Source organism: Leishmania mexicana, chromosome 20 (assembly GCF_000234665.1).
Source record: "Leishmania mexicana MHOM/GT/2001/U1103 complete genome, chromosome 20".
Classification (NCBI taxonomy): domain Eukaryota; phylum Euglenozoa; class Kinetoplastea; order Trypanosomatida; family Trypanosomatidae; genus Leishmania; species Leishmania mexicana.
In genome coordinates this window covers 1327345-1353042 of record NC_018324.1, presented here as the reverse complement: position 1 = coordinate 1353042, position 25698 = coordinate 1327345, and the positions used below count along the sequence as shown (strand labels likewise).

Below are 25698 nucleotides of genomic sequence, written 5' to 3'. Positions count from 1 at the left end.
TGAAGACGCTGACCGGCAAGACGATCGCGCTGGAGGTGGAGCCGAGCGACACGATCGAGAACGTGAAGGCCAAGATCCAGGACAAGGAGGGCATCCCGCCGGACCAGCAGCGCCTGATCTTTGCCGGCAAGCAGCTGGAGGAGGGCCGCACGCTGTCGGACTACAACATCCAGAAGGAGTCCACGCTGCACCTGGTGCTGCGCCTGCGCGGCGGCTGTCAAGTTGGTTTTTCTGTAACTTTGTAGCGCATGGTTTTATTACTGTTATTTTCGGTTCGGTGATGCTGAAGGGGTGAATGTTCACGGTTGTGTTGTGTTGCGACCGCTTCTCTGTCGCTGTGCTATGTGAGTGCAAATTGTATTGGAGTGGTGAGAGGGCAATGTCTACTGGAAATATTATCCTAGAAATTGTGTGTGTGTGATCTTAGACTTGTTCGAGGGTCGTGTCGGTTGTCCTTGTCTAGGTGCTGTGATAGCGGGTCGTTTCGCTCAGTAGGGAATACACTTGTAGCGGCCATGATGAAGTCGCCAGAGGCTGAGGTGGTTGTCGTGACGCGTAAGGGGGTCGTGAGGAGATGGAGTGATGGCTTCTCCAGGTACGTGTCGTTCTCATGGAAAGAGTTGGAGCACGATTTCATCCGCGAGGAGCGTGCCGGATTTGCAGAAAATTAGCAAGCCGCACGGAGTGAGAGGACGTGGATGCCGTTCTACTTTGGTGAGAAGAGGTGCTGACGGCTTTTTTGGTTTGCTTGCGCTGTGGTGAGAGGGTTTGCGCCTTGCCCGCTCTTCTCTTTGTGTGTCTGCGTCCTGCCCTTCGCCAGCGCCTCTCCATTGTTATGTTGCTTGCCCTCTTCACTGTCGCCTCCGCGGTGTATTTCTTTTTTTTTGTTCGTTTGTTCCTCCTTTCCGCTTGGTATGCAGGTGCCCTCTGATCTGTTTAACAGCACTCCATGTGTTGCGCGTTGTACGTGAGCTGTCTAGAAAAGGAGGCTGTGCGCGATGTTGCATTCTCAGGCGTGTGGTTTGACTTCTTCCCACACCAGCTCTACCGCGCCGCGTGTATTAGATGGAAAGGGAGAGAGTCATCTCCACGCGCCCAGGGGGGAGGAGGGAAGGGGGTGGCAGATGAAGAGGAGGGAGGGAATGGGTGCTGCGAAAGAATTGACACGAGTCCTGATGGGGTGAGGCGAAGGGCACAAGACGCCGCTGGTGGTGCCTTGCTGCTGGGCGTGAGTTTTTGTAAAGCTGTCGTCACACTGCAGGAGTGCTGGTGCATTGGTGAAGGTTCTTCAAAGCCTTGTCTTTTGCGCTGTCATCCCTTCTCCATCTGCCCGTTTTCTTTTCGAGCGCTCACACGCACCGACACCGTCTGTCACTGCACCCTCTCTTCTCCCTCTGCCCTTTCTCTTGTCTGCCATCACGTTTTCGACGCTCCAGCGTGGGCAGCCCGCGCATCGTACTGTCACTGCATCTTCGTCTCTTTCTCTCTTGCTCTTCCCTATTTCACTGCTTTTTTTTCCTGCGCTGAGCACACCCATCCACTTATATCTATACCTATATATATATATGTGTGTGTGTGTTTATGTACGCCCCTGTGTTTTCTGCATGCTCCACCGAAGCGCCGACCCCTTCCCCCGCTACGAAACACCATCCTTTTTTTCTTCGGTTTTTGTTTGTGTGTGCATGTGTCAGCCTGTCTTCCGGCACGCCACTGGTGCTCACCCCTGTCTATGTGTTGCGCCTGGGTGCGCACGCACGAGGCGGCTGATCTCTCTCTTTCTCTGACACCCCCTTCTCTATGAGCCTCGTCCCGGATACGGTGGCGAGGACGAGGGTTGAGAAGTGGGGAGGTGCTGTGCGTACATACGTGTGTTCTCGGACGGAATAAAACACGCATCTGTCTTAGTAGGGGAAAGACGACGACAGAGACAGATGGAAAAGAGTAGAAAACGATTCATGCAACCGGTCGGGAAAGAATGAATGCTATGAGAAGAAGCGCAACCGCTTCCCTCATCCTCCTCGATTTTTTTCTGGCTCCCGCGTGACTGCCCATATGTTGTGCTTCTGGGCTAAAATAGGGCGAGATGCTGTCGAGCTGCGTGCGGCGCGGCTGGCTTGCTCCGTTGCCTTCCCTCGCCCCGCCTTCCCTTCATCCGTCTCCGTCTGCGCGTTGCAGTCTCGTTGCGATGAGTCTTCGTCTCTCACCCGCGCACGTGTTCAACTGAATCTTCCCACTCCTCTCTCCTCTCTCTGCTGCAATACACGCATCCGAACTCGTCCGCCAATTCGACATGTCTGCTTGCGTTTCTGTTTTCTTCTTTTTTTCCCCGTCTCGGCGTTACGCAAGCTTGCGCACACAGCGGTACCACCTTCAGATATCTTCTCTGTGCGTGTGCGAAGGCTTGAGCAAGGAAGTCGGTGCCGTCCTGCACCCCCCTCCCCTCCTCTATCGCAGTCGTGAACACTCACAAACTCGCAGCTCCAGCGAGAAGATTGTAGAAGCGCCGACCATTTTAGGAAAACTGCCTTCCAGTAAGGAGGGAGAGCGAGAAGTGCGCGCGCATGTGTGTGTGGTTGCTTTTTTTTTAGTCGTATATTCGCAATCTTTATCTGTAGCAAAGGCCTTGTTAGCTCTCGTGTACGCGGAAGTGCTTTTTCCTTTTTTTTCGTATATATCTATGTAGAGAGAAAGCGTTCCTGCGGATACCAACGCACACATACGCGCCCATTAGAGGGAGCGGAGAGTCTATGTTTAAGGAATCGTACTGAGACCCGGACGTTTTTCACTTCCGCAGGATCTCACGTCGACAGAAGTCGCATAGCGCCTGCGGTGTCTTGCGCAATTTTTTTTTGCTCTTCTCGAGTCGCAGGCATGACGGTAGCTGGTGCTGCGCACGGCGGCGACAGCCACGCGCACGACGGTCACCGCGGTCACGATGGAGCCGCCACAGCCCCGTACGAGAAAATCAAGGCGCCGTCGATGGCGTCAGAAGACTATCTCGATAACTTGCCGGCTTTCGACACGAAAAAGCCCATGCCAAAGCCGCGCAGCGCAGTGGAGCGCTTCACGCGCGTGCTGCAGATGCAATTTGGCCAGGACCCTGACATGCCCACCCTCGGCTACAACACTGAGCGCAAGTACCACAGTCTCCTTGACTACCTGGCTAGTCCCATAACGCCGCTGCGTCCGCGTACGTACGTGGACTCTCACACGCGTCCAAATCCATGCCCGGAGGAATACTGGTGGGCGTCGTGGCGGTGGCCTCGCACAAAGTACGTCAATGCCAAGGTGCCGCCGCCGGTGGATGGTAAGTACACTGACTACTACCACTACTTAGCGTTCAAGAACTGGCTAGAGCGGGAGCGTGATGTGTACGTGGCACATGCCAACTTGGTACACGAGATGACGTCACGCTGCCTCGTCAAGGAGGGGCAGTACAACGCCGCCAAGAACTGCCGCCACCTGTACCACAAGGGGTTCGCCATGTCGCGTATGGAGGAGTTCAATCAGGCGATGCTGTATATGGCCATGACGGGTAACGCTGCGATCCGTGAGACGCCGTACCCGGAGAACTTTGTAGAAGAGAAGCGCAAGATCTACGACGACTGGCTGTACCGCACTCGCATGCGCAAGCCTGGTGATGCGGCGTAGTGGGCAACCCCCCTCCCACACACACACACACACACCGGATATGCGTTGCTGAACAATGCTCATCTCTGCTAGCTAGAAACTGCACACGAACCACAGTTCGCCGTTTCACCAGACGGGTTGGCGTGCTCTTTCTTGCGAGCGAAGGAAAAAAAAGGGAGCCAATGTGGCGACACTGTGTCATCGACGCGGACCATCAAGGAAGTCGACTTCAGCTAGTGTTGCTCCCTTTCCCTGTGCCTGCGTGAAGCGTTTACCCGCCCTTGCCGCACTTCTTTTACCTTGCTCGTGCTTGCGTGTGTCTGTGTGTGTGTCTTCAGATTATGTGAGTGTCTGCGTCATCTGTACACAAGCACCCCCCACCTCCCCCCTCTCCCATCTGCTCACGCACGCACGCACGCGAAGCATGCGGGTATGTTGTCTCTCTAGCCAAACGACACAACATAGCCAAAAGGAACAAAAAGGAGACACAAAAAGCGGGAAGCTAACAAGGAAGACACGATATTGGCCTCCTGCAAAGCTCAAGATGAAGGAGTGCGAGGCACCGGAGGGCTCCTGCGAGCAGGGGCTCGTGTGCATATGTGTGTGTGTAGGTCACAGTACACCCCCTTGGTCACCGTCTTATGCGGCGTTCAAACGTCCCCGTCTCCGTGAAAACGCGCCCGCTTTTTCATTTTGTTTTGAAGGACCACGTGAAGCCGTGTTTGCGAGCAAGGCGTGCGTGAACTTCGTGGTACCCCTACGCTCCCCAAGAATCAGCGCCTGAGAAAGCCTGGGAGAGGTGTGAGGGTGGGGCGGCGCGGGGGTTGGGGATCCCATCTGCCGCTGACAACGCTCTTCAGCGTTTCTATGCGTATCTCAAGGACAAGCTTCGTCTTGCCCTCTTGCGCTTGCCACTCGCAAGAGACCTGCACATGTGCAACCAAAGATAGGGTGCTCTTCGTCTTTTCCTTTCCTCTGTCTCCTCCTTCCCCCACCCGTTTCTCTGCCTTTCCACGCACACAACTGTAGTTGTCGCGGAACCTCGAGTGCTGCGGCTGCGAGGTCCGCTGATCAGCCGTTGCTCTGCCCCCAGCCCCTCCAATCCATCTCTCTTTAATCAGTTTGAGGCTGTTCGTATCGCCTCTCCCACGTTTTCTATCCCTTCCGTTGTAATCGCGGCCCAACATGCTCAGCAGCACCGGTGCTGCTGCCGCTGCCGCGAAGCCGAGCGCAGGCCCGCTCAATGTCGCCCTCGCCACCGTGACAGTGAACGAGGATCCCAACATTGAGGTCCTGTTGGCGAGCAAGCGCATTCAGAAACTGACGCGGGCCACCGACGCCCTCATTGCCCGTGACTTTGTCCTTCGCGAGGAGGAAGCCATTTTAGACGACCTTGAGGCCTACATCATTTCCCTCGAGAGCGAGGTGAGGAAGGCTGAGTTTCAGACCGAGGAGCTCCGTAGCAGGAGCTCCCTGCTGCGGTCCGGTAAGCGGTGCGCCATCGCCGGCGAGAACGCGGAGTTGTCCGCACTTTGGAACGAGTACGGCAGCGACATGGCACACCTCGTGAAGCGGCACTCGCTTCGGCTTGCAGTGCTGGAGAAGGCACTCGCCACCGCGTCGACTAGAAATCCAGAGTCGCCAGTGCCGAAGCCACTGCCACCGCCGCCAGTGGCGAAGACATAGACAACACTGCCGGTCATGCGGGACGTGTCCCAGAGACAGAAAGCGCACTCATGACGCTGTGTCACTGAAGTAAACAGAGGACAGTGTCATGATGAAGGCGAGTAAGCGCACGGCGCGATGCGTCGCAGACGCGTCCGCTTTTCCTTTTGCGGTGGTTGCCGTGAGGGTCTCTTCGAGCCTCTTTGTGTGGGTTGCGTACTCTGGCGTTTGTCCTGCTGCACGCGCCGCCATTTTTAATTGGCCACAAGGAATAGAAGGAGAATGAGTCCACAGAATACAACCCCCCAATCATCACGTGGGCCGCGATATGCGCGTGAGTAAGGGCCGTCCCATCCCGGTCCTCCTTCGCCGCGCGCTGTGGTCCACACGTCCGCCGCAGCCCTTTTCGTGAACCCTGTGAAGCCACCAAGCTGGACCCTCAAGCCACCAAACATACACGTACAAGGACTGGGTCCCCTAAAGCGGTGTGGTGCTTCATTTGCCGCTGCCCTTGCGGTGCGCACCGTCTCTCCGCTTGGCTCTCTCTCACATTCGGTGTGCTTGTAGGCGCATGTGTGTCTGTCGCTCATCCACCGCGTCGCCCGCTCCCTCATCAATCGTTCCCCCGTCTGTCTCTGGAATCGACAGGAAGACACACATATACACGTGCACACGAAGAAAAGAAAAGAGCTTTGAGGGCAGAGGGGTGTTGTGGAAGCTGGGATTCGCACAGCAGGACACGTTCTAGGAGAGGCGGACGTGCGACTGTGCAAGCGCCCGCCTGCTTTTTCGCCCCCTTTTTTGTGTGTGTGTGCGTGTGCACATGTGTTGGCAACTCACCATGCAGCTCTACTTACTCCCCATTTTTATTGGGATCTCTTAACCCACGAGCTGCTCGAATCTCCGAAGGTTGAGGTGGGAGACGTCGAAGTCTCATCCAGAAGGCACAACCTCAGCACATTTCGATACATCCCTATAAATAAGTACCCACGGCGCCACAGGAGGCGTTTGCTTCAGGTGGTGATTGTGAAAGGGATCGTTCGACTCGACCATGACAGACCCGTTTCTAGAGGCCGGCAATCCGCTGGAGCTGGAGGTGACTCGGCTTACACAGGAGAACCGCGAGCTGCGTCAAGAGAACGCAAGGCTTCGTGCGCGGATTAGTTTAACCGCCACCCCCTCAGCAACGGCATCGAATGCCGTCAGCGAGCAATCCTCACTGCGCAGGGCTGTCGACACAGCTGCTGTACCCGTCGGAGCTTCGCCAGCGGCGAAGCCGCTGGACAAGCCCGGCGGCGCGCTTTCGCAGCGCTCCACACGGGCTGCAGGGGCCTCGACCCCAAAGCAGCATCAGGAGCAAGCGGTGTCTACCGCGCGCATTGAGGAGGCGGTTCAGCGAGTCAAAAAGGAGCTACGTGGAGAGGTGGAGAAGTACCAGAAGGCGGCGGAGATGAAGGCATCGCAGATGGAGCAGCTCAAGCAGCAATTCGAGCTGTTTGTCACGACCACCTGTGAGCGCGAGGCGGCGTATGAGCTGGTATACATGCAGCTGTTTCGAGAGTTGGAAGAGCAGCGGGCCCTGGCTCGAACTGCGCAGGCGCAGCTGGAGGAGCAGCGACTAGAGGCAGTCGAGATGCGCACGTCGCTGCAGGCCGCCGCCGCAGCGGCGGCGGCATCCTTCAAGTGCAGCACCTTGGCCTCCGTATCACCGAGTCCGCCTTCCAAGTCGGAGGATGTCGCAGTGCCGTCATCATCCTCTGCGGCTCGGCCAGCAAAGAAGTGTCGCATCGGCAAGTCTGCCAAGCACGCCGATGATGGTGATAAGTCGAACGCGACGGAGACCCAGACCACTCAGGAGGACGTGGTGGAGGTGCAGCAGGAAGTAACCGTGACGGTACCCAACGCAACGCCCGAGCCACGACAGCTGAGGATTGTTCAGGGTGGTGCAGCTCTTCGTTCTGACAGCAAGGCCTCTCGTCTCAAGCGTCCGCGCGCCAGCTCTGCCACGAGCGTGTCGTCGGCAACTCGCTCGACACGCACGAGGCAGAGCGCTGTCGCCCTCGCGCAGCTGCATATGCCTACTTCTCCGGTGTTCGCCTCCGCTTCCGTGAGTGCAGGCGACGGCGCCGTGGAAGTTGCTGTGACATCCTCCTCAGGAATGTTTGCGACCGCGTCTCCTCCAGGTGCTTCCGCATCATCCCCAGCACGGCGGACGACAAGCGATGCTCTGGGCGATCTCTGGACGCTCCTCGCCCGTCACACAGAAGCCACTCACGGCTTCCTGCCTCTGTGGCAGCATCTTGCCCGCCTCCGCGGTTCCGACCGCTTGGCTGCACTGCGGGTTATGATATCCCTCCTGCTTCACTTGCTGGGCCCTGCCGATGCGACGATGCCGCTTGTTTTGCCTGCGCCTCTCTCGACCTCTGTCGCTGCCCCGCCAACCTCGATCACGGTGCTGGCGACGGCGATCCGCCTCCTGGAGGTGCAGCTTGAAAGTGAAGCGCAGCAGCAGCGTGGCGCCACCGTGAGCCGCGCAGACGCCACCGCCCAGCAGTGCTCCGCGCTCTTTCACTCTCTCTTTTACCGCATCTGTGTGGCAACGCTGCGACGATGGCAGACCGCCGAAGTCGGGGCTGACGCCGTCGATAACTGGGCGACGGCACTCGTCCACTTGTATGGCTTCCAGCCCGCCTTGTCGAAGCTTGCTCAGTATACCAACTCCACGATTGCCTACGAGCGCGCGCACCTTGCGCACAGCTGGGTCACGTATACGGCCCAGGCTATCTTTGCGCAATGCTTCACATCCTCGTCCACGTCGTCCGCCGAGGTGGCGGTGGCGCGCTGGCGGGAGTTATGTGACAGCATCGGCTGGAGCCCTCATTCCCTGCCGCTGGAACGACTAGAAACGGCAGCGGCGCGCTGCGTCGCGCGAACGCGAGTAGGTCTCGGCCCCTTCATCGCCGCCTGCGCCGAAGAGGCGCTGCTCTCGCTCCGCCTCGTTGTCCTTTACCGAGGCTTTGACCACATGGAGCGTATAGCGGCGCTGCTGGAAATGCCGGGAGTGCTGCCGATGGTGATCACTAAGGAAATTTATGCGGAGCTGGTGAGCTTGGCAGTGATGGATCGAGCTCCGTTTCGTACCGCCGATGCTATTCAGCATGCCCTGCGTCTGCTGAGGGAGTACGTGCAGGAGGTTTCCCCGGAGCGCTGCACCTCGGCAGAGCACTTTGTGAGCGTGCCACGTCTCAGCCACCTGCTGGCGGCGCTGGCACTGCTGCGCGTGGAGTCGACGAACACCGCAGCCACCGCAAGAGGCACCGAGGCTGACTCTGTGATCTGCGAGGCGGTGCAGGCAAGTCGCCAGACCGCCCTTCGATGGCTCCAAGCGCAGAAGGTGGCCCTCAATATGGTGCGTCAGAGTGCCGCGTTGGCACGCGACCGCCAGCTGCTTCTGCGAGACACAGCACTGGGTCAGCGTCTCTTACGCGACGCGAGCGCAACGGTACACACCTAGCCTCGCTGCCTCCCTTCCGTTTCGCTGGCGTGACTTCGCGCAGTCTTCGTAGCCGATTCCCTGAACACGAGGGAGGCCAAGCGGAGGGACGAACTTTAGCTCGTGCTGTATGTGTGTGCATGTCTGTGGGCCGTCATCGAAGACACACTTCGAAAAAGGTGAAAGGAGATGATACAGAGAAGCGCGAGGTCTGGGTGCGTCAGAGGGCACAGGAACGCGCGCTCGACTTCGGTGCCCCTTCGAGGCACGCCCACAGACGGTGCTGCGATTGGACTGACGCGCGTGCTCCGCCATCGGGTATGGCTGCGACATGCGCACGAACAATTCTCGCATGTGCGCCACCAGCTCGCTAGCCGAGTTCCTGTCTTGCGTCGTAAGGGCACACAGCCACATGAAAACTGACGAGACAAGCACGGGAACCTGAAGAGTGATCAATCTGGTTCTCTTGGTCATTGCACATGCAGCGATGCCCTGCCCTCTCGCCATCACGCCGCCGCACTCACTTCTGCCATCTCCTCCTCACCCGACGGCCTCGGCCACCTCGCTTGCTGGCATCTTTTCTAGGAAACAAACGACGAAAAAGAATACACGCGCACGCGCACTTCAAACGTCCGTCGAGCGCCTGCGGAGAGTCTCAAGGGCCTCTTCGTCGGCCACCCACCTCTTCCGTTGACACTTTTCCTCTGACGCACAGAGAAGGGGGCCGCCTCTCTTTCAGCTTGCCCCTGTTTGGCAAGCAGTATTGTTCCTGCACTAATCTTTGAAACCATGGTGTTCGTGGTCGTGAAGGGGACTAACTACCCGGACGAGTTCACAGTGGAGCGTGCGCTGACAGACGCACTCTCCTCATCCGAGGAGACGCCGCGTGGCGCCGCGGACGTCAACTCCCCACCTCATGCGTGCGCGTCTTTGCCTTCTACAGGCACAATTGTGCCGGGCATTGCACACATCCTCAACAAGCGTCATCATGTGCGCCTGATGCTCATGTCGGCCCAGGAGCTAGCCACGCTGTGGCCGCAGCACCAGCACCGTTGCGATGGCACGGCTAGCACAGAGCCAAGGGAGAACCAAGAGCCAGAGGAGGTGTTAGGACGCTATCAAGCCCTTATCGATGGCCTCTACGCGCGACTCAAGGACGCCAAGGATCCGGTGTTGGCAGACGAGTTCGACAACGCCGAGCGCGAGCTGCGCGCGCTCACCGCTACCCTGTACTCTTCGCTTTGCACCCACGCGGACGGTCCTGAGGCGGCGGTGCAGCAGCTGTACACAAAGCATGAGGACCCTGACCTGGACGAAGACACGCGCTTGGTCGTGTACCACTGCCGTGCCCTTCTCGATCCCGAGTGGAAGGCGAACGAGCGAGTCGAGGAGGATGAAGCAGCGCTGTGGTTCTGCGGCAAACCGATGGAGGCGACGCTGGCCAAGTACTGTGGTCGGAACGAAAAGAGCAAAGTCATTGTCAAGGTCGCGCCACGGAAAGGGCCGGCCCCGAGCTGTGAGCCACGCATGCGCTACGAGGATCAGCGCGCGCTCTACCGCGCCATGTGCCAGCGGCGCGAAGCGTACAAGCAGCTGGAGGACTCAGAGCTGCGCGACCGCGTCGTCCAGCAGTCGTGGAGCACGGGACGACTACTGCTGGGCGCGGCAGCGGCTTCCAGCAGTCACAGCGAAGGGAAACGGATGATGACGTCGTTGGGCTCTGGAACGTCGAGTCCGGCGACGCTGTGTACGGATGGGCTGCGCCCCATCTTCCCTTGCAAGGAAGAGCGTGAGCTGCCCATCTCTTAAGAATGCGTTATAATCCGCCACACCGGGCAAGGAATATGGGACGCGACTGCTCTCGCCACCTTCTGGTCCTTACTCACGGTTCATGCTGTCGTGTTGCCCTTATCCCTTTCATTCCCTTTTCCGTTCCCCAGCACGCCGGGTGACAGGCGCGTGCTTCGGTGTGACCGAGCACGCCGCCGCGGTTTTGCCTTCGCTTTTCCGGTTGCCCTACGCGCTTCTTTATCCTCCGCATCTCGAACGCGCTGCGATTCTCTGGTGCTTCCTCACCCGCCCCCTCCTTCCATCTCTCCGTCTCCAACTCTCCAGCTCTCCCACACACTGCCCTACCGCACTGTCCCTCTCTTCCCTGTGCACCTCTCCTCTCTGACGGTGAAATGAGGCTGGCGCTGACTGCGAAGGCGCCTTCCCACTGCTCTGTGGCGCACGTTGAAAAGTGTTCGTGGTACACTAGAATAAAAAGCGAAACGAAAGTGAACACCAGCGACGCGGTGGAATGAGGGGGAGAAGGTGTTGTAGTCACCTCCGTATCCAGTGGCGCGTCGATCGTCACCCTCGGTGTGGCTTCTCGTGTGTACGTGTGTTGTGTAGTGTGACTCCCCCCTCCTCTCGTCTCCTTCTCTGCACGACTCACTCGCGCATGTACTCCATGTTGCTTCCCTTCCTTCCTCTTCCCTGCCTCCGTTGCTGATGTACGATGCGTTCACCGTCACTCGCGCTTCTCTCGCAGGCTCACACCCGCCACTCTAAAGGAAGGACACGTGTGCCACTGCGCTCGCGTGCGAGAAGGGTCGCTGCGCGTCTTTGCGTCGGAGCGCTGACACGAAAAAAAAAGAGTAGAGCAGCGCTGGTGCTCTTGCCTACTCTTGATCTTTACTTTTCTTTGCGTGCGCAACATCAAGCACCATGACTTCCTTCAAGGACTGCCTTCGTGAGGTACGCGAGGCCGCCACGGAGCATCTCGAGGGGTGCCGCGGCGGCGACACAGAGAAAGCACTGCAGCACATACCACGCGAGGAGGCTCTGACGACGATCTCCCTTGTAGCGATTCGGCTCCTGGAGCAGGAGCTGCAAAAGCGCGGCGCCGACAACGACGCCAGTCAGCACGAGCTGCACGCACAGCTGAAGGCATGCCGCAAGGCCCTCAAGTCTCACAGCGCACGCTCCGCCGCCGGAGACGAAGGCGCCTCAGACAAGAAGCGTCGCCGGACAGAGGAGTCTACGGAAGCTCCAACATTCTCCTCCTCGTCTCACGGCACCGCTACAGCAGACCGATCGGGGACCTCCAAGTCGATCGAACTGGGGCAATACGCTTCTTCCAACGCCTTCGACCAGAACGAGCAGAAGCGAATGAAGTTTGCGCGCCTCATGGGCGGGGCAAAGCTGACGGCACAGGAGAAGGGCAGCGCTGGCGGGCATTCGCGCCACAATACTTTTGCCGCGAGCAACGTCGAGTTGAAGCGTATGAACGCGAACCTAGAGTCGCAGTTTGAGTCTGCTATTAGTCACAAGGGGAAGAAGGGGCTCGGGGCATGAAGCGCCACAGGAACGCCGCGTTGGTGGAACACGCTAGATGAGGAGACAGGGACCAGCAAGGAGGTGTGTTCCTTTCTCCTTCGGCCCTCGTTGGCTTTTCGGTGTGTTTGCGTGCGCGTGTGTCACCTGTAAAGTGTGGCGTAAGATCGATGAACTAATCGCCCAAAGGGACGCAGCAAAAGGGAAGTAGGAGGGGAAGAGAGAGGGACACCAGTGGGGTGTTTGCGTGCAGGCAGATGCCAACAGTTGCGCCGTTGACAGCAGTACGTCTGTGCGCGTGTGTGTGGCGCCACAGCACAATGCAAGATGGCGAAAAATAACCAGGACGCTCGGAAAAGGAATGGAGGAGAGAAGGCGGCGTTGTGATTCTGCTGCCTGATGCGAATGCCGTCGTGCCCCCTCCCCCTTTCTCGTTTTCTTTCCGAGCTCGCTGCCCTCACCCTCCTCTCTCACACCATCGAAACAGCACGGGATACGCGCTTCACCTTTGGGGTAGAGTGGGCAGTGGGAAGAGAGCCGTTCCTCGCACTTCGATGCTCCTTTCTTTCACTGTATGTCTGCCAGTGGGTGTGAGGTGGTGAGGCTCGTGTCGGTCTCGCGCAGCATGCAGCGATGGCAGTCGCAGTATCCGTATCTTCCCTGTATCGTTATCCCTCTCCTACGTTTGCCCTCTCTTCTCTGCTGAGGAGGAACTTACGGCTGACATACGCTTCACGCACGCCATACACACACTCGCGTACCCAGCTTCTTCCTTTCTTGTCCTGTTCTCTCTTTTAACTTCATTTTCCTGCTCCCCTCGAAACGTGCCCTGGGGTGAGTCCGAGAGTCAGTCACTCCCCTCCTCCCGTGATTGCTTCTCGTGGTGTGGTTGCTGCTCGCGTACCGCCGCCACCCCCTCCCCTCTCCATAATTTCCGTAGTGAGTGACACGTTGACAAACACCGTTGCGTGTCCCTCTTCTTTTCGCTCCGCCTCCGTCTCCTTTTCGTGCGAGGCGTGCGTTTCTCTGTTTTATTTTGGTCACACGCGTGTTTGCTGTTGCGGGTGCTGCTCTCTCGATCTCTCCGTCGCGTCATCGTGCCAACCCTCGCACGTCTCTCACGGACTTTCCCTGCTCTGACCAGTGGCGCGTTTGTGCACTCCAGGCCTCTTCCATCTTCGAGTCAGAGGTGGCCGTGCTTGAGAACGCAGAAAGGCAGTCGGCTCAGTAGGAATCAGTCTCGGCGACGTCTTTCGGGTGAGAAGGGAGAACGCCGTAGAGAGCCGAGGCCCTGCACGGAAGAGTTCCCAGACAAGAAAAAAAACAAGGAGAGGCCCGCCTCTCCCTGCACTATACACGCTCTCTCTCTCCCCGAAGATCCGGCACGTGACACCGCCGGAGAGCGAGCGAGCGAGAGTCGAACACACGCACACACACACCTCGCACACGTGTCTGGGCGCGGGTTCGCAGGCACAAAACGGTAGACAAATAATTTAAAAAGCAGAAAAAAATGATGCGCCGATTGATGCCTGTGCGTGGTGTGGTAAGCTGCGTGTCTGCAGTGGCCCCCACGATTGCGTTCCCGCGTGTCTCTCATGCGGCTCTCACCACGGGACGCCGCCACGCCGCAGAGGTCGTGCCGGAGCGGCAGCTGCTCTTCGACAACGACAGCTTCCTGAGCGGCACCTCGGCCATGTACATGGACGAGCTTTACCAGCAGTGGAAGAGGGATCCGGCTTCAGTGGACGCGTCGTGGGCGGAACTCTTCTCTCGCAGCGACCTCGGCAACTACGACCACGCGCTCCTTGACACACCGATTTGCGTGCTGCCGACGGATAGCAGCGACGAGACGGTAGTGAAGCAGTCACTGGCTGATTGTGGTCGCCTCATTCGGATGATCCATACCTTCGAGGACCGTGGCCATCTGATGGCGCAAACGGATCCGCTGAACTACATGGACACTGACGTCACCGAGCGCACGCCGTCACGGCGGTACAAGGAGATGGTGCGGCTGGACCTCGCGTACTTTGGCTTTAGCGATAAGGACCTTGATCGCGTGGTGCGCGTTGGCTTTCAGAATCAGATGGGCGGCATCTATGACACTTCCTCACCCCCGATGACGATCCGTCAGCTGCACGAGCTGCTGATGGAGCGCTACTGCGGTCAGATCGGCTTTGAGCTGGTGCACCTCACCGACGGCGACGCCAAGCGCTTCGTTCGCAGCCAAATCGAACTCAAAGACGGCTCCAGCGTACTGCACCGCCCGATGAGCAGAGAGGAGCGGCTCCGCATCTGGGACACGGTCGCCTCAGCCGTATTCTTCGAGGACTTCTTCAAGCGCAAATATTCGACTCAGAAGCGCTTCGGCTGTGACGGGGCAGAGACCATGGTGGCCGGCCTCCGCGCCTTGCTGGAGAAGTCGTCTGAGTTTGGCGTCCAGACAATCAACCTCGGCATGGCCCATCGCGGCCGCCTGAACGTGCTGTGCCATGTCATCGGCAAGCCCTTCGAGGTCATCCTGAAGGAGTTTGTGGGTGTAACGGGACAGGAGCTACACCCGTTCCAAATCCAATCCGATGTGAAGTACCACCTCGGCTACCGTGGGCAGCTGAAGCTGAATTCTGGAAAGGTGATGGAGACGGAGATGCTGTACAACCCGTCTCACCTCGAGGCTGTCAACCCTTTCGTGCAGGGCTACACACGGGCGATGCAGGTGTCCTTGGGTGAGAAGGGCCGCGAGAAGGTGCTGCCGATCGAAATCCACGGCGATGCGGCCTTTGCCGGCCAAGGCGTTGCCTTTGAGACAATGTGCATTAGTGAAGTTGGCGAGCAGGACACGGGCGGCACGGTGCATGTGGTGTGCAACAACCAGATCGGCTTCACCACGGACCCAAAGTCGAGCCGCAGCAGCGCGTACTGCACCGACCTCGGCCGCGTTTACAACTGCCCGATTCTCCACGTCAACGGCGACTACCCTGAAGAGGTGGTCCGTGTGTTCGAGTTTGCGGCCGAGTACCGGGCGCGATTCCACAAGTCCGTCGTCATTGATCTCGTGTGCTACCGCCGCTTCGGCCACAATGAGAATGACGACCCGAGCATCACCCAACCACTCATGTACGAGCGCGTGCGTGCCACGCCAGATGTGTTCAAGCGGTACACGGACGCCCTCATCGCCCAGGGCATCGTGACGCCGCAGCAGTCGACGCAGAAGGCGATTGACGAGAAGGCGCGCTACGGCAGCTACCAGGAGGCCGCCGCGCAGGTGAACTACGCCGAGTACCTGAAGAAGAGCATCCCCGACAAGTGGAAGTGCATGAAGTACTCCGACGAGCTCGGCAATGTGACGCAGCACCCCACCGCCATCACGCAGGAGACGGTGAACAAGGTCCTGAAGACTCTCAAGACGTACCCGGAGGGCTTCCAGCTACACCCAAAGCTGAAGGTGGTGCTGGATCGCCGAAACGAGACTATTGAGACCGGCGAGGGCATCGAGTGGGGCACCGCTGAGGCGCTGGCGTTTGGGTCGCTGCTGCTGGAAGGACATCAGGTGCGCGTCACCGGCGAGGATGTCGAGCGCGGTACGTTTGCGCAACGGCACGCCGTTATCCACGACCAGAGTCAGGAACGCACCTATGTCCCGCTGGCGCACATCAGCGATACCCAGGGGAGGATGATCATCAACAACAGCCCGCTTAGCGAGTACGGCATGCTCGGCTACGCCGCCGGCTACTCACTCTACGACCCCACCTCGCTGGTCATCTGGGAGGCTCAGTACGGCGACTTCGCAAACGGCGCCACCATCGTGTTCGACCAGTTTCTGAGCGCTGGCGAGTCCAAATGGAACCAGCAACAGTCGTGCATCGTGACGCTGCCGCACGGGTACGACGGAAAGGGCGCCGAGCACAGCAGCGGACGCCTCGAGCGTTTCCTGCAGATGAGCAGCGAGGATGTGACGACGCCGGCCTACAGCAAGGAGGAGCGGGCCCACCGCATCAACTGGGAGATCACGTACCCGAGCACGCCGGCCCAGTACTTCCACCTGCTGCGCCGCCACCAGAAGCGCAACTTCCGCAAGGCACTGATCATCTTTTTCTCTAAGAAGTACCTGCGCGCGCCGAACGTCTCAACGCTGGAGGAGTTTACGAGCGGTGAGTTTCAGCCGGTCATCCCAGACCTATCCGTTCCGGCCAGCCAGGCGCGTCGCCTCGTGATGTGCACTGGCCAAATCTACCACTACCTCAACAAGTATCGGGAGACGAAGGGCGTGAAGGATGTTGCGCTCGTGCGTGTAGAGGAGCTCTCGCCGTTCCCGGTGGCGGAGGTGCAGCAGCTGCTTGCCGAGTATGAGAAGGCGGAGCTCATGTGGGCGCAGGAAGAGCCGAAGAACATGGGATCCTGGGCCCACGTCGAGCCGCGCATCGATGAGTACACGAAGGGCGAGCGGGAGCTGCGCTACGCCGGCCGCACCATCACAGCGGCCCCGTCAACCGGGTACAAGAGCAAGCACGACAAAGAGCAGGAGATCATCTGCGAGATGGTCTTTCAATGAGGTCCAGGCTTACCTCCCCACCTCCTACAAGCAAGACGGGGATGCAGAGGCGTCGCTATGCCCCCCACACGAAGTGGGCTTTTCTCTTGCTAGCCTGCCTTTCTCTTCTCCTCCCTCGTAAACATTTCTTTCGCGCTTCCCAAGCGCTTCTGGTGGCTTTGCCTTGTAAACGTTATCAGGATGCCTCAAGCGGTCGTGAGACGATGATGCGGATGGGGAAGGAAAAGGTTTGGCGAAGCGGGAGTGCGTGTATGTGGATGCGCGCTGCTCCTCCACTTTTTCCGGCATCGCAAGGTCACACAGACACGCACATGCAGGCACTGGCTACCTCGCCACAGATGTTTTGCCCAGCAGAATTGGTAAGCGGGTCCGTGTCTCTCTAGTTGTTTATCCTCTCTTTTTATGTGTGCTCATGTGCGTGTGTCGTATGTTATCTCGACGCGATTCTTAGCCGCGGCCGTCCTCCTCCCACCCACCCACTCCCACCCTTACACACGCGCATGCATGCACGCGTTCGTTACCGGTGGAGAGATGAGAGGTGTTCCCCTCCCCCTTAACCCCTCACAAGGTTGCGCGACCCGGGTTCTCTTGGTGGGCGAGGAAGTGTTTGAATGATCTGCATTGCACATGGTTGTTTCGCTGTTGGAGTGCACCGGTGTATACGGCGCTTGTGGTGGTGCCGTGGAATTAAAAAAAATGCAGCGGCCATTGTGGGTTGCGTTGGTTTACTTGCTTTGATCCTGTGCGCGACTCGTGACAGCGATGCATTGGTACCCTTATATATATATGTGTGTTTAAGGTAGCACAAAATGCTCCATGTATGTGCTGTTTCCTCCTGTGCTATGCTTCGTTCCTTTTTTTGCTGTGTTGTGTTGCCCTCTCTGTATGCTTATGCCTTGTCGATGATTCGCCGCGCCTGTCTTTTGTCCTTGCTTGTTCTACTCTTGTAAACTAACTAGGTACAGCGCCCGATCTTGTCCCCCTCCGCCTCGCCCCTACACCCGTTCGAAGCTGAGAGCGAGCGATCACCGCTGCAGCACTGTATCCGACCTGCGGTGTCTTGTGTTGCTGGCTGTTTTCTCCCCTTGTGTTGATGGACCTCTTCACCCGCCTTCTTTTCGTAGATGCTTTCATTCCCTTCAGCCACGGCAGCACGCATACACGCACACACACACGCACACGCACACGATGTTGCTGCCTTGATATGCTCGAACAGCTCTGCAATAGCCCAAGTCTCACACTGACTTGCCGACAGCCGAACACAGATAAAAAAACACTCCGTGATTCGACTGCCTCCCACATCTGCATCTCCGTCCTCCACACCACTGCCTCTCTCCGTACATCTTTCTCAGAGCTGCCCGGAGACGCACATCCGCGTTTTTTTTGCAGCGGCGGTGATTCGAGGAAGGGGTTAGGGTATGTCGGTGTCCAGAGTGAAGGGCCACGCCGTGCCACCGTAGGAGAAAGACGTGGGGAGTCGAAGAGGCGGACTTTTTGGTGTTAGTGAGGGCGGCTTCTAACCTGTCGGGTGCTGTCTGCAACGTTCGCGCGGCACCTTTGTAGTCTGCACAGGTGAGCAACATGAACCTCAACCTTTGATTACGGTGGTCCTCTGCCATGACCTTTATCGACCCTGGATGCGCGCTACTGGTTCCGAGGCGGGTCACCTCAAGACGCGCACCACTCTCGCTCTCTACCGCGTCTTCTCCCCCCTCCCTCCACCCGAGAAAAAAAAGGTCCCTGTGCCCTCTTTGAGCGCCACGTCACGCCCACCTCTTCCCTCTCTCTGCCCAAACGGTCTTACATGTGACCCTGGATGCATCTCTGTCTCTCTCTAAGTAGAGTTACATGCGAACAAGACGTGCCAAAACGAAAAAACACGAAGAAGCACCGCGTCGCACCTTTACCGTAACCACAAGCAAGCGCTTACGCCTACAAAGAGGCCAAAGAAGAACTACAGTCAGCGCACCTTCTTCGCGAAGTCGACCTTGTCGACCTGACCATCGGCGTAGCCCCTTCGTAGTGCTTGTGTGTCGGTAAACTGCCGAAAGAAGCGGTCTGAATCCGCCTCATCGTGTAGTGTGTGAACTTCACGCCGTGCTCCGCTGCGGCACACGGTCGGCATCACCCCTTCCGATTCGCTGTATAACTCGAGCGCAGAAGAACCATCTACAGTACAGAAAAAGAAACCCCAAGGACACATAGGAGTCATGCTGCGCTTGTGTGGTCGACACTTAGGCAGTGTCAAGTCGGCGTCGCACGTGTACGAGCTGCGCACCTACGTGGTGGCGCCCGAGAAGTACGACTCCTTCCACCAACTCTCCATGAAATACATGCCGCAGCGTCCGCGTATTGGCATCTGCCAGGGTTGCTGGACTGTTCAGCTTGGCGGCGTCAACCAGTACATTCAGATTTGGCGATACGAGAACCTGAAGCACCGCTACGACTGCCGCAAACAGTTGGAGCAAGATCATGAGTGGCTTCGCACATATGTAAAGCCGGCCGATGACATGATGATCTCCAAGTCCAACACACTGCTGCGCCTGATATACCGTGAGGGCAATGCCAGCACGCAGAGCTACAAGTACCTCATGCAAGTCTCACCTCACAAGGAGGTGGAGCTGTCGGGGCCAAGTGCCATTCTCGCGGCCACCTTCCAAGTTGTCGTTGGCGAGGAGGAGGGCAAGTACATCCACCTCGTGAAGGGGCACAAGCTAGACGACGTCATCCCTGTAACGCCGACGTTGGGGTGCTCCTCCAAGATCATGGGCCCGGTGCGGTGGTCATCTACGATGAACTGCCTCTGGCGTTGAAGTCTCCCGACGTTTCTTTTTCCCCTTTTCTTCTTCGCCTTCCCGTTTGTGAGCTCTCGATGGTGACGTCTTCTGCAACCTTGTTTCGATCGTATGTGCACCTCCCTCGTGCCGCGAATGCGGCGGAGTCTCTCTCTCTCGCTCGCTGCATGTGTACGTGCGCGCTTGTGCGCTTATGGGTGTTTTTTTTGTTATTATATGTTTACGTTTTGTTTAGTCTCCACTACTCACGTCTGTTCTCCGTCCCTTTTCTTCCCCTCTCCTCATCGTATCACCTGCGCATGTCTCCTCTCTCTCCCCTCCCCTCCCCTCCACCCGTCCTTTCGCCTCTACTGCTCCCTCCTTCCCCCTTCTTGCTTGTTGTTGCTGTTCTTCGCCACAGTTGCTGAATGCAGAGGTGTGACAATGTCTCCCTACCCCACCCCTACCGCCTATGCTGGAGAGAGGGGGAGGGAGGTAGGGGCGAGAGAACGCCAGAGTGTTATACACGTGTAGGACGATGCCCGGTATGGGGCTGTGGAGGTGGGCAGCGCTTCCACGTTCACAATATCGTGTTGAATGGCAAGGGGCGAGAGAGCGGAGTGACTCCCTTGGGTTTCTTTGTTTAGTGGGCCAGGCCCTCTCCTCTGCGCCGCTCGTCGTGCAAAGCCTTCAAGGCGTGACAGACCTCAGGTGTGTGGCGTCTTTTTTGCGCCACTCCCCTCTCCTCCCCCAAAAAAAATATGGTGATGGTGATATGCCCCCCTCCCCCTCCTTCCGTTTTCGATCTATCACGATGCGCCACTTTGCGGTTGCTGATGTGCGCGCTATTTCATCGCCCCTTTCGCTCCCTCTGTTTCTCCCTTTCGTGATGTCGATAGAGGGGCACACCTGCTTCCGCCGTACCCACGCACGCGCGCCTCTGAACCCGTTGTGTGTCGTCCTCTCCTGCACTGGCATTGGCTACTGCTACAACCGTTTGGTCTTGAAGCACTGAATCTGTGGTCGCAGCTGGAGTGGGACCCTCATGCGAACTTCTCTCCTCTGGCGACTTCAAATGGCTAGCCGCCCGTTCTCATTGGAGCGCATCTTTGTCATCAATCTTGACCGCCGCCCTGATCGGTGGACAGCAATACAAGCAGTATGTGCTCGTGCCGGTTTCCCAGCAGAGCGAACGGAGCGCGTTCCCGCCGTTGAAGGCTCTCGTCTCGATGTGAACGCTGTGCACCGCTGCCGGTTTGTCTCTGCGCTGGGTCTGCGGCGACTGAAGGAGCCCCCGGAACACCACATATGGGGCATGGACTTGAACAAGGCGGCGCTCGGGTGTGCGCTGAGTCACATACACCTTTGGGCACGCATTGCCGCTCTGGGTAAGGTGAGCAACGTTTCCGCGGAGGCGCCTGCGGCAGCGCTGCCCAAGCAATGCTTTCTTGTGCTGGAAGATGACTCGACATTAGCGGAGAGCGACGACAGCGGCAGCAGCTCGCCCGCCGCATCACCGTCGCATCCGTTTCTCAACCAGCTTCAGCGCCGAATGAATAGTGTGCCGCCGGACTGGGAGCTTGTCTACGTGAGTGGCCTCGACACAGCAAGACAGTGCCCACACATGCAGGTAGCCAAGGGCGTGGCGCGCGTCCCGCAGTACCATCGAACGACGAACGCATACCTGGTCACTCCGCAAGGCGCACGCCGGCTGCTCGCCACCTGTGTTCCCCTCACATTCCAGCTCGACACTGTAATGACAATGAACGTGGGCTACCCCCCGGGTGTGGTCGGTGTCGCGGGTGCACAGACGCTGCCACACGTGCTTGATCCGGTCTGCTACACTCTCCAACCGCCCCTCATGCAGCAGGCCGCACAGCTTGGCACCGACATCCAGCACTGAATGTGAGGTTGCCCCTTGTCGGCGACAGCCCCCTCCCCCTCCTCACCCGCCGCTCTCGTTCATTACGTCCCTCGCCTGTCAAAGCAGGAAAACGAAAACCGGCCGAGGATGCTATATCACCACAAAGCTTGTACGGGAGGCCGCGCAAAGCTCGCCGGAGAAGTGCCCGCGCGCGCCTGTTGGTGTTTCTATTTTTCTGAGATTCCGCAGCTGACGTTTTCACGGCTTGTGTGAATATATGGGCCGATATATCTGTCTCCCGTCCTCTTCGCCCCCCCTCCATAAACCTTCCGAGATTGCGTCACTCCCCACCCCCACCCCCATTCTCTGTCGTGCAGGAGGAGGTGAACGCGGCAGGTGCCTTCTTCCCAGACAGTGTGTCAGCAGGAGCTCCATCGGTCTCGCCCTACTCTGCTCAAGGCGCACATACAGGAATACGCAACAGCAATATCTTTGACGGGACTTTGCGAGTCGTGACATGTGTGTGCATGCTTCGACAAGCTACCGATCATCAGAAGAAGAGCATTCAAAGGCAAGCCATATAACGCGACTACAGCAGAGCAACACCAAAGGCGGACCACGCCGGTGTACTCGGCACTTCAATCATTGTGGGCCCCCTGATGCACGTCACGCCACAACTCTTTCAGGTTGGCCCTCTATACTTCAATCTTTCGGATGCGTCCCATTCCTACATGCCGCCCCGCCCCTCCCCCTCTCCCTTGCCTCTCTCGTTTCCTGCGGCGGCGCATCGCCTTCCCGCGTGGCATCGTTTCTCTTTGTGTCTCTCGTGTTTTGTTTGGTGAGCAGCGCTGCTTCTCCCTCTCTGACACATACGCACACGAAAGGGGAAAAACGAAACAAACGTTTTTTGCCCTCTCTCATATCACCCTATTGGCTGCTATCGATTCCCTCTCGAGGGCCGTCTTTGTGGCCTTTGCGTCTTTGTTTCGTCTACATCGCGCGCACACAGGGTGCGCATGCTGACGCTCTTACACGGCCCCTCCTCCCCTCCCCCTCCCCGCTCTATTCCAAATAGATCATACCACCATCACTAGCAGCAACGGCAAGAACAAAGAAAAACAGTACGAACCATAATGCCCATATTCGGTAACGTGTTCCACAGGACGACGCCGGAGGAGGAGGTGCGCATGTGGACGCGCAGTCTGCGCTCGGAGCAGCGCAAGATTGAGCTTCAAATCACCAAGATCCGCCGCGAGGAGGCCAAGGTAAAGCTGTCGATGAAGCAAGCAGCAAAACAGAATGACCAGGTGGTGATGCGGATGCTGGCGAAAGAGATGATTCGCTCTCGCAAGGCGGTGAACCGCATGTACGCCTCGAAGGCGCAGATGAACTCCGTGTCCATGCAGTTGCAGAACCAGGTGAGTCAGATGAAGATGTCCGGCTCGCTCAAGAAGAGCGGCGAAATTATGAAAGAGATGAACAGTCTCGTCAAGGTGAAGGAGATTCAGCAGTCCATGATGGCGATGAGCAAAGAAATGGCCAGGGCAGGGCTGATCGAGGAGATTATGAACGACACGATCGATGAGGCACTGGACGACGACATCAGTGACACAGAGCTCGAGGACGAGGTGAACAAGGTGGTGATGGACGTAGTTCACGGTCAGATGGACGGCGCACGCGTCGGTGCCTCTCGTATTCCGGCACAACAGCAGCAACAGCAGGAGGCTGCGGAGGAAGAAGATGAGGATGAGCTCATGGAGAAGTTCAATGCGCTGCGCAACTCGTAAGCGAGCAAGAGAAAAGGTTGCGAGTAAAATGACATTGGAAATGCGAGTGTGGGGAACAAATGGGGAAGGAAGGGTAGAGAGAACGCGGGCGAGATATGTCTGCAGTGCGCACAACGGATCTTTCGAGCGCGAGTACGCCGGAATCATCATCGAGTCGCTGGCTCGACTCTGTGTGGGCGCGCTTCAATACGTGTTTTGGCCTGGTTAGCTTCTCTCTAGGTGGCGTGCTCGTCCGATTCTCAAGCTCAGCGGTGAGGGGGAGGGACTTGCAACGTTACGACACGCCACGGCGCACTGTCCTTGTATTTCGGTCTGGCAGGCACTCGCATCTCTTTGCTCGCTACTTTCTCTGTTAGTGTGGCCCTCTTACAGTACCCCGCACCGCGCCCTTATCTGTTGTTTTCCTCATCACCTCCATTTCTTTTTTTTTAGCTTCTCTCTTCGCTGCACGTCCTCCCCCTCCCCTCCCCCAACGTTTTCCACACAGGGCTGTTGGTGTGCTGCGCTCAAGTTTGTTGTTGTTGCTATGACTCCAACGCGTCCGTCCAGCACGAGCAAGTCAGCAAGGAGTGCATTTGAGGGCGCGGTAAAAAAAACATGCGTGCACCCTCCCTTTCCCCCTCCCCGCCGCCGACCCAGCCCACCCATTCTCACATGTGCACTGCTGTGGCTCTTTGGACTCAACCCCATACCGTTGCTGCTCTTTTCCTTTTTGGCCTTTTCTTTTGTTCAGCCTTCTTGTTTCTGTGTTGCACGTCTTCAGCTTCCGTTTACCCCCCCCCCCACCCCCACCACACCCCACCACTCTCGTCGCCTTTCCTAGCTCCCTCCCCGTTTTCATTGCTCATCTCGGCCGATGGCTACAGCTGTCTGCTGGCGCACTTCACTGCTGTTTCCTTCTCTTGCGTGCCCGCTCTCGATGTGCATCTTCTCGTGCTCATCACCGAATGCGAAGGGGGGAGAGAGAAGAGGAGGCGCTGCTGTGCTTTGTTGTTGGGTTTGTGTGTGTGTGTGACTGTGTGTGTCTGTGTGTGTGATCTATGGGTTGGCTCTCCCCTACTCACTCTCCCTGTGGTGGCGCTGAAGCGCGGAATGCCTGTGCGTGTGCGTGTGTGGCCTCTTTCTGTTGCTGTCTCCATTTTTTATTTGCTTGTCTGCTTCCTTTTTCTTTCACCCTGCGAGCCTCCTTATTCCTCCCTAGTGATGCGGAGCCACCGCACCGTGTTATCACGGAGACTAGTGCCCCACACTCTGTGGAGGACACCAAGAGCCTGCAGCCTGCCCTTGGGCATGGCTTGCAGACACGTGGCCTCCTCGGACAGGGATGGACTGGCGCTGTGCCGAAGAGACTTGTTGCTGTGATGTTTGCACCAGCTCACTGCGAAGCATGTCAAGGATTCAGTAAGTTTTGAGGAAGAGATCCACACCGTTCAGCACCACGGTGTACGTGCGCGAAATGTGCGGCACCGACCACATTTGGATCGGGTGGGCTGATGCGGCACGGATCCCAGAAGCCTGAAAGGAACACCCTCGAACGACACCATCGAGTCCTCGAGACTCCCATGTGGAGCGTCTCCACACCTTGCTATGGAATGTGGCGGCTTGAAGTGACTCAGGGACCAACATGCCATACAGGCGGAGTGTACAGGGTCTCTGAGGGCCCTGTCCTGATGCTGGACAACTTCCTCCTCCAGCTCATCGGGCACATGCGTAGTCCACACCCTACTATCCGCACGACAGACGCCACCGCTTCTACTCCCTCGAGCAGGTCCCTGGACGCGGTTCACTTTGGATCAAGCCTTGCAGCCCACCGAGGTCTGCCTTGCGCCGACCGCGGAGCACGCACGCGAAGGAACGAGAAAGGACAAGAAGAGCCCGCTAGACACATGCCGGGATTCAGCGGCAGGACGGCTCGTCCTGGACGAGCAGCACGTAGCTGTAGTGCAAGAGAGGTAGATGAAGTGTGGTTGTGTGTGCGTGTGCACTTGTTGGCGTGCTCGCTGTAGAAGGGGCACGGTGAAACCAAAAAATGAAAACAGCCCTTTCGCGGTGTCACCTTGTTCCTCGCGCCTGGCCTGAGAGAGCACGCGACGTATTACGGCATCGTTTTGCGTTGAGTGCGGACGCTGCCAAGAAAAACGTGCAGGGGAACCAAGAAGAAAAGGCTTTGGGGGTGCTGTGTGGATGAGCACCGACTGTGATTCGACTCCGCCGATCACTGTGTGTTGTACGCGGATGCGATGGTAGTCAGCCAGGCGACGGCAAGCGGCGAACGCTCGAACATCCGCCGCAAGACCTTTCCGCTCATCCCTCAATCTCTGCTGGTCTCGCAAAGAGGAGTCATCGAAGAATCCTCCGAGGGAATCGTGCACAGGAAAGATGCACATGGGCAGGCGCACCTGCACGACACCGCGGTACCCTCACTCCCTACTGCCCAAGATGCCCTCCAAGGATGGAAAAAAAAGACAACCCGCTCTGCAATCTCTTCGCGCTCGTATCTTTGTTTTTTTTTTCCTGTTTCTCACGCGTCATCTCATGCATCGCTCACGACCGCCGACTCACATGTTGCTATCTCGTTCCTCACGGCGAACCCACTCATCAGAGCTCCTCGACTG

At 57.9% G+C, this 25698-nt stretch overlaps 10 protein-coding genes across 10 annotated transcripts; all 10 read left to right on the top strand.

The window, feature by feature from the left end:
- Positions 1-2: 2 nt before the first annotated feature.
- On the top strand, positions 3-245 carry LMXM_36_3530 (putative polyubiquitin; the record flags this gene model as incomplete). Its single annotated transcript, XM_003874657.1, has 1 exon — positions 3-245. A coding segment is annotated over one exon (243 nt), but the record flags the coding sequence as incomplete, so codon positions are not given.
- A 2626-nt stretch (positions 246-2871) lies between these two features.
- On the top strand, positions 2872-3651 carry LMXM_36_3520 (conserved hypothetical protein; the record flags this gene model as incomplete). The annotated part of the gene is made up of 1 exon (XM_003874656.1): positions 2872-3651. The coding sequence occupies one exon, from the start codon at positions 2872-2874 to the stop codon at positions 3649-3651; it is 780 nt and encodes a 259-aa protein (XP_003874705.1).
- Positions 3652-4815: 1164 nt separating this feature from the next.
- LMXM_36_3510 (conserved hypothetical protein) lies at positions 4816-5316 on the top strand (the record flags this gene model as incomplete). Its single annotated transcript, XM_003874655.1, has 1 exon — positions 4816-5316. One exon carries the CDS (start codon positions 4816-4818, stop codon positions 5314-5316), a length of 501 nt encoding a protein of 166 aa, XP_003874704.1.
- A 1030-nt stretch (positions 5317-6346) lies between these two features.
- LMXM_36_3500 (conserved hypothetical protein) lies at positions 6347-8809 on the top strand (the record flags this gene model as incomplete). The annotated part of the gene is made up of 1 exon (XM_003874654.1): positions 6347-8809. The coding sequence occupies one exon, from the start codon at positions 6347-6349 to the stop codon at positions 8807-8809; it is 2463 nt and encodes an 820-aa protein (XP_003874703.1).
- A 768-nt stretch (positions 8810-9577) lies between these two features.
- On the top strand, positions 9578-10597 carry LMXM_36_3490 (conserved hypothetical protein; the record flags this gene model as incomplete). Its single annotated transcript, XM_003874653.1, has 1 exon — positions 9578-10597. One exon carries the CDS (start codon positions 9578-9580, stop codon positions 10595-10597), a length of 1020 nt encoding a protein of 339 aa, XP_003874702.1.
- A 903-nt stretch (positions 10598-11500) lies between these two features.
- On the top strand, positions 11501-12130 carry LMXM_36_3480 (conserved hypothetical protein; the record flags this gene model as incomplete). The annotated part of the gene is made up of 1 exon (XM_003874652.1): positions 11501-12130. The coding sequence occupies one exon, from the start codon at positions 11501-11503 to the stop codon at positions 12128-12130; it is 630 nt and encodes a 209-aa protein (XP_003874701.1).
- A 1489-nt stretch (positions 12131-13619) lies between these two features.
- LMXM_36_3470 (2-oxoglutarate dehydrogenase E1 component,putative) lies at positions 13620-16658 on the top strand (the record flags this gene model as incomplete). Its single annotated transcript, XM_003874651.1, has 1 exon — positions 13620-16658. One exon carries the CDS (start codon positions 13620-13622, stop codon positions 16656-16658), a length of 3039 nt encoding a protein of 1012 aa, XP_003874700.1.
- Positions 16659-18868: 2210 nt separating this feature from the next.
- LMXM_36_3460 (conserved hypothetical protein) lies at positions 18869-19471 on the top strand (the record flags this gene model as incomplete). Its single annotated transcript, XM_003874650.1, has 1 exon — positions 18869-19471. One exon carries the CDS (start codon positions 18869-18871, stop codon positions 19469-19471), a length of 603 nt encoding a protein of 200 aa, XP_003874699.1.
- A 1006-nt stretch (positions 19472-20477) lies between these two features.
- Positions 20478-21335, top strand: LMXM_36_3450 (glycosyl transferase-like protein; the record flags this gene model as incomplete). Its single annotated transcript, XM_003874649.1, has 1 exon — positions 20478-21335. One exon carries the CDS (start codon positions 20478-20480, stop codon positions 21333-21335), a length of 858 nt encoding a protein of 285 aa, XP_003874698.1.
- A 1094-nt stretch (positions 21336-22429) lies between these two features.
- On the top strand, positions 22430-23083 carry LMXM_36_3440 (SNF7-like protein; the record flags this gene model as incomplete). The annotated part of the gene is made up of 1 exon (XM_003874648.1): positions 22430-23083. One exon carries the CDS (start codon positions 22430-22432, stop codon positions 23081-23083), a length of 654 nt encoding a protein of 217 aa, XP_003874697.1.
- Positions 23084-25698: the final 2615 nt, after the last annotated feature.